Raw genomic sequence first — 6,484 nt, 5'->3', positions numbered from 1 at the left:
AATAACCGAAAAAAATATTATACTCAGCAGTGTACTCCCTTTGTCATCTAAATTTATTATTACTTTTTTTTTGTCATTTAAATTTATTTTAATTTTCTTCTTTAGTAAAAAAATCACATTTTTACTATTTATTACTCTAAAAAATAAAATTTTATATTCTTATCTATTTTTTAAAAACTCGCGGTCCGATCAAATGAATACACAGATACTTGAATGACCGAAGAAACATTATTTAAAAATATTAAATTAATAAAAAAAATATACTTAGAAAAAAATAAAGAAGGTCGGGTTGACAGGGACAAAAGCAGGGCAATGGAAGAGTGGACGATCCATCACGTTATTCAAATGAAACTCCTCTCATTTCATTCGATCAATTGCCATTGCGTTTGCCTGCCCTTCACGGCTCTCCTCTCCTCTCCTCGATCAATCTTTCTTTCTTACCAATAATCATCATTACTATTTGGACACATTTCCCAATAATTTTTTATTTTTTATTTTTAAAGAAAAAGGTCTTCGATCATATCAACAAACTTCAAATTTATGAGATAGATGCCTTGTGTTTCCTCACCAGGAAGCACATCCGATAGCTGCACTCATTTCACATTATTATTATCATTATTATAAACTCCTAATGCTAAAATATATGATGATGGGATTTGGGAATTTGGGATTATTATTATTATTATTATTGTTACAAGAGTTTGTGCTCCAAAAGTACAAAATTTGGTGGGTACTCGCATATGTATTTAGTATTTATATATATTTTTAATTATTTTAAATATATATATATATATATTTTCGTAGTTAGAAGGTTCTGGAAGTGAAAGAAAAACAGACCTATTTTAGGAAAATCATTTTTTATAGATTTTTATATATTTTCAGAGTTTTTCTCTGAGGAGAGAAGCTAATCCGGTGACCACCGCTTTATTCCCCAGCTCTAAACTCTTTTGCCTCACCGCCGGCATCTGCCACGTCAGCGCCGGCGCCGGCGGCGAGTTTGTTTCCTCCGATAACGTCGTACTGTCGCAGAAGATCAGATCTAATTCTCCTTCGAACTCATAGTCTAAATCGTCACGGGTTTCGGGTATGGGAGCGGGTTCGGGTTCGGGTTCGGGTCGGGCTGCAAGTACGGCGTCGTTTTGAGGCGGTTTGGGCTGCGTAATGCGGGTGTGAGGGCTGAGCCATTTGGATTTCATGTACTCGGATTTGCGCCACGGCGCGATGTGCATGCCTTTCTTTTTTAGGCTCTGCCTGGCGGCTTCCGACGCGACGGAGACGATCTGAAGGAGGCGGTCGGATTTTCCGACGAAGATGTACGGCAGAGATTGGAGAATCGCCTTGTAACTGCTCGTCGACCGTGCGATTTCGAATTCCGATCGGAAATCGACGTCGATTAGTATCCTCTCGCCTGCAATTATCACGTCGATGTATTCGTATTCGCCTGGAGAGATTAGAGAAGAGAGGATTGAGTGAATGAATTTCTGGTAATTGATTTGTTTAATTCTTCGTAGGAGTGTTTGGATCTTTGATTTTTTCGGTTTGAGAGTTACCTGCTGGAACAGAGGAGGATTTTTCCCATTTGGATTTGCAGAGAGAGGAATTGTAGCCGAGGGCGAGGAGAGCGTCGGTGACGATTCTCCTCAAATCGTCTTTCCTTTTGCAAGTTTTGTTGTTTTTCTCAACGATTTTGGAGGTGTCTGCCAGTAGATTTCGTTCTACCACACTCGCGCAGGGAATCAAACTCTGCATCAGAAAGGCAAAAACATCTCATAAACCTAATAAGGATTTTGAAACCGTTGAACAATAAAAAGCGTAAATGAATGATTAATTAGGAAAGGATGAGCGAAATCAGGAGATTCAGTACCTTGAGCGTGTCGGAAGGATCGCTGAAAGACGAATTAGCCGATACAGAGTCTGAGAAGAAGTCGAATTCGTCGTCGGAACTGTCGTTGCTGTTGCCGTTGAAGCAATTGCAGCGGTTCCGGCCGTACTTTGCCGCGCCGACGGTTGTCGTGGATTGTTTCTCGTTGTTGTCTTCGATGAAATTCTGCACCATCTTATCTAAACAAACCGAAGTAGGCTCAAACTCCGCCACCGCCGCCGTGGAACAACCATCCTTTTCTCCTCCGGCGACCGCCGATGAAATCTTTAAAACGCCATTGAAAGGACGGTCGAAAAGCCTCTTCAACCGAGATTTCAACACCGGCGCCTTAGCAAAGTCGCCTCGGATCGAATCGATCGGCTGGATTCTCATCGGAAAAAGCGTTTCGCTGCAGAAAACTCTACTGTCAAAACCTAATTACAGTCTCTGTTCTTCGCCAGTTGAATTAAAAGCCACTCAAACCGAGAAAATCTTCAAGAAAATTTTTCCAAAACATCAACTCCAGCAACCAAACAAACTAGGCAGCAAAAACTACTAGGTCAAATTTCCCCACGCATTCAACAAATCAACCAACAATCTCATCTCCACACACAAAAAAAATTCAAGAGATTCGGAAATCTCGCACTGCTATCACTTACATACAAACAGAAAACAAGGAAAAAAAAAGTTCATCTCTTCCTTCCGCACTCGAACAACAAAAAAGAAGAACAATCCGAAAGCCTTCCGTTATAGATTTTCGTGAAAAACGTGACGGCGATGAGAGCAAACCAGAGCAATATACTTGTGCAGAAATGAATCGGAATCCGATACCGGAGTATTCATTTCCGGCGAGGCTCCGCCGCCGCCGACCGTCGGAAATTGGTGCTTATGTAATTTTTTTTTTTTTTCTCACACGCTTGCTTTTCTCCCCTTTCTTCAATGAGTAATTTTTTGGCTTTATGCGAGCAGAGAGGACTGAAGGGGTTTTATATAGAAACCCGGCATGCTGACGTGGATTATGTGCCACGTGGACTGACACCTGGCAAGGAATAACCTGGGTCGCGGTTATAATCAGGTGTAACGAGTGTACATTCCTAGAATTATTTAACCTATCTCATCTCGACACGTGGTCGGAAAAATTTGACTAATTAATTTTTAAATAAATAGTTACTTGTATTTCTGGGATGCTTCTAATATATATATATATTGCCTTTATCCTTAAATATTTTTACAAATTTTAATAAAAATAAATATTTATTATTTATTATTTTATATTTAAAATTTATTAAAAATATTATACTTTTTTTATTAAAAAAAATTAATATATTATATATTTTATTAATTTTATATCTTTTACACAATTTTTTATATGCCGTATAAAAAAAAATTATTTTCAACAATTTTACAAAATACACACCATGTATATGTTCTTATTGAGTTTTTGGTTTTATTTTAATTTCTTTGACAATTATATAATTTATTTTTTTTATAAAAAAGTATGTTTCTAAACAAAATATTCAAAAAATATCTTATTGAAATATTATAAAAATTAAAACATTCTAAACATAAGTTTATTTGGTTTTGATTTTAGTTTGAATTATTTTTTTAAAAATAATATTTTATAAAATAATATATATATATACACACATATATTAAAAACTTTGTCTCCTGAGTAAGAATTAATTTTAATTTTGTACACCTTAATGTTTTCTTGTTGTCTTTCTACTTTTATTTATTTTTTAAAAAAATAACAATTAATTAATACTTTAAATGTTCGAAAAATATATGTTCATATAGATTGGATATAAATTTTAATAAATATAATATATTATTTTATTAGATATAAAATATGAGTATTTTAATCATTATATAAGTGAGTTAATGATTTGTGAGATTTTTTTTTTTTTAAATTGAATATGCAAATGATTGTGACATTTTTTATAAATAAATGTAATTTTAATAATTATAAATTAAAGAGTGAAAAAATAAATAAAAATTTGATGGACATAAAATTTATTTTATGTATTAAAAAAATATGTTAGGTAACTATTTTGTATTAAAAAAAAGAAGAAAGTGTGTAAAAATATAAGTGAACAATACCAAAGGGGTTTGGATCAGGCCATTTGGGTTTCCAGTTTCGGATGGTAAATTTTTTAAATTAGAATAATTATTTAATATAATATTTTTATATATAAAACTAATTTTTATTATAATATAAAAATAAAAAATATGCTTCTATTGAATACTTTTTTAGAAATTTTATTATGAGATTATATATATTTTTCTTTAAAAAAAAAACTCTAAACAAACACGGCCAAAGTATTTTGTATTGTTTCTACATTTTTTTATTATTTATTATTATTTTTGTATTGTCTGTTACATTTTGTTTTTATTCGTAGGTGTACAATATAATTATACTATTCCTTCCGTCCCACATAATTTATCTTTATTTTTTATTTTCGTCCGTCCCACATAACTTGTCTTTTCTATTTTTGGAAATATAATTATGCACTTTAATCGCATTCTAAATTTTAAATTTTATAATTTTTTTAAATTTTAATTAAACTATTTATTTATCTTAATCTATAATTATTTTTACTAATACATTTTTTAATTATTTACTAATTATACTTTACCTAAATTCTCGTGTCTACAGTAATACACTCATATTACATGGGACGGATGGAGTATTATATAAACACAGCCAAAGTTTCCAAAGGTATCGTTAGTTTGGTGTTTTAATTTCAATAATATTTTTTTGGTATGAGATAATTATGTCATAATTATTTTTTATTATCCGTTAAATTTAAATAATTCATTTGTAGTTATTTTTTTATAATACTTTTATTTTATTTTTTATTTATCCTATTTTAAATCAAAATATAATTATTTTAATCTCCATATATAACCATAATAACATGATTATCCCAAATAAAAAATTATTATTATTTAATATTAAATAAATGTAAGTTCATTTTTTATAGATATTTATAAAAGTTGTATCATTAATAATTCTTTTAAGCAAACAAATTTAAAGAGAACACAAGATTGAACATTTAATTTTTAAAAAAAATGCTACATTAAAAATTTGAAGTTTGATTTATTTTTATTTTTTTTAATTTCTTTTGGAACATTAATCTTGACTATTGTTGATTGAATAAATAGAAAATATGGTTTAGTAACACATTTAAATATTTAAAATTTAATTGTAGCATGGTCAAGGGCATTAAAAGAAAATATTCACTTTCATAATAACCAACATTTAATTTAAAAAATTTACCACGTGCACTTAATTTATACCCTAACTATTACAAAAAACATGCACATATAAAACATATATATATATTCATTTATTCGACTTTGTATAGGAATATTAATTTAATCATAATTACAAACTCACTATTACACGTATAATTACTTTATATATTCCCTCCGTCCCATAACAAAGTATCTATTTTTTCATTTTAGTTCGTCCCATAGCAAAATATTCATTTTTTTTTAATAATTGTACAATCTAATTAACATTGCAAATACCCTTACAACTTACAATATATTACACAAATGACATTACCTTTATATCACACATACTAATAAAGTTATTTTAGTCATTTCTACTTTATTCCTATTATATCTCAATATAATACTAATATTTCTAAAACTACGTACAAAAATCAAATGAATATTTACTTATGGGACGAAAGAAGTATATAAAATCAAAACACAAAAAAATAAAAAATTCTTACACACTTTTACTGACTAATAAAATACTACTGTTATTTTTTAATAACTGCAAAACTTCAAGAGCCCATTTAATTGGGGACGAATGGAGTATTTTAATATAAAAATAAAATAATTTATTAAAAGTAAAATAAAAAAGTAGCCGGTAATTTTTTTTTTTTTTTTCTAAAAAACACTACTATTAAATTAAATTAATTTTCAAATCAAAATTTCAAACTGATCTAATCAAAACAAAAAATCCAACATAATACTCCCTCCGTCCCAAACACTGTGCAATATTTCATTTTTGATATGTCCCAAGCACACCGCAACATTTACAAAATAGGAAATAATTAATTATACTTGATCTCTACCCCACACTTTATCCCCCTCACATCATCCAAATAAAAAAATAAAATATATATTTCTCTCTCCATCACATCACCTAATTTCTAAATTATTATACTTAATACTATCCACCTAAAAATCCGTGCCAAAAATAAATGTTGTACCTTGATTGGGAGGGAAGGAGTATTTTATTGTGAAATTTTCAACAAAAATGTCCATGTGTGTGTCTTTAATTTGAGAAGAATATTTTATTTTATTTTATTTTATTTTCATTTAAATTTAAATTTACTTTTTTCTAAATCGATTGTTTAAATAATTAGAGTTGATCAGTATTGAGGCTGTATGGTTAATGTCAAATTAGAATTACACAATTAGGTATATTTATGGAATTCAATCAAACTCCAAATTTTGGCATATTCAGACCATCTTTAACAAACAGTTTGGGTGTCTTATTTTGGTGACTATTTATTTATTTATTTATTTATTTATATTGATACTGATTTTTAGTTTAAATTAATATTTTGACTAAATATTTCATGAGAAAATTGTATTATTTTG

General features: G+C 29.4%; 1 protein-coding gene across 1 annotated transcript; it reads right to left on the bottom strand.

Annotated features, from left to right (window-relative positions):
• Nucleotides 1-762: 762 nt before the first annotated feature.
• On the bottom strand, nt 763-2,830 carry LOC127249324 (uncharacterized). Its single transcript, XM_051272068.1, has 3 exons — nt 1,865-2,830; nt 1,551-1,743; nt 763-1,441 (listed from the first exon to the last, which is right to left on the bottom strand). The coding sequence occupies exons 1-3, from the start codon at nt 2,252-2,254 to the stop codon at nt 879-881; spliced, it is 1,146 nt and encodes a 381-aa protein (XP_051128025.1). The 5' UTR covers nt 2,255-2,830; the 3' UTR covers nt 763-878.
• Between the last annotated feature and the right edge of the window lie 3,654 nt (nt 2,831-6,484).

The sequence above is a fragment of the Andrographis paniculata genome, unplaced genomic scaffold, assembly GCF_009805555.1.
Source record: "Andrographis paniculata isolate CXL003 unplaced genomic scaffold, ASM980555v1 Contig35END, whole genome shotgun sequence".
In the NCBI taxonomy this organism is placed as follows: Eukaryota; Viridiplantae; Streptophyta; class Magnoliopsida; order Lamiales; family Acanthaceae; genus Andrographis; species Andrographis paniculata.
This window is presented reverse-complemented; position numbering and strand designations above follow the sequence as displayed.

What these genes read in the sequence shown, in the direction of transcription:
- LOC127249324 (XM_051272068.1), bottom strand. Translation starts at nt 2,254, where the DNA reads ATGAGAATCCAGCCGATCGATTCGATCCGAGGCGACTTTGCTAAGGCG. An exon ending in ATCCTTCCGACACGCTCAAG is followed by an intron (nt 1,744 to 1,864) that starts GTACTGAATCTC and finishes TTTCTGATGCAG; the next exon opens with AGTTTGATTCCCTGCGCGAG. An exon ending in ATCCTCCTCTGTTCCAGCAG is followed by an intron (nt 1,442 to 1,550) that starts GTAACTCTCAAA and finishes TAATCTCTCCAG; the next exon opens with GCGAATACGAATACATCGAC.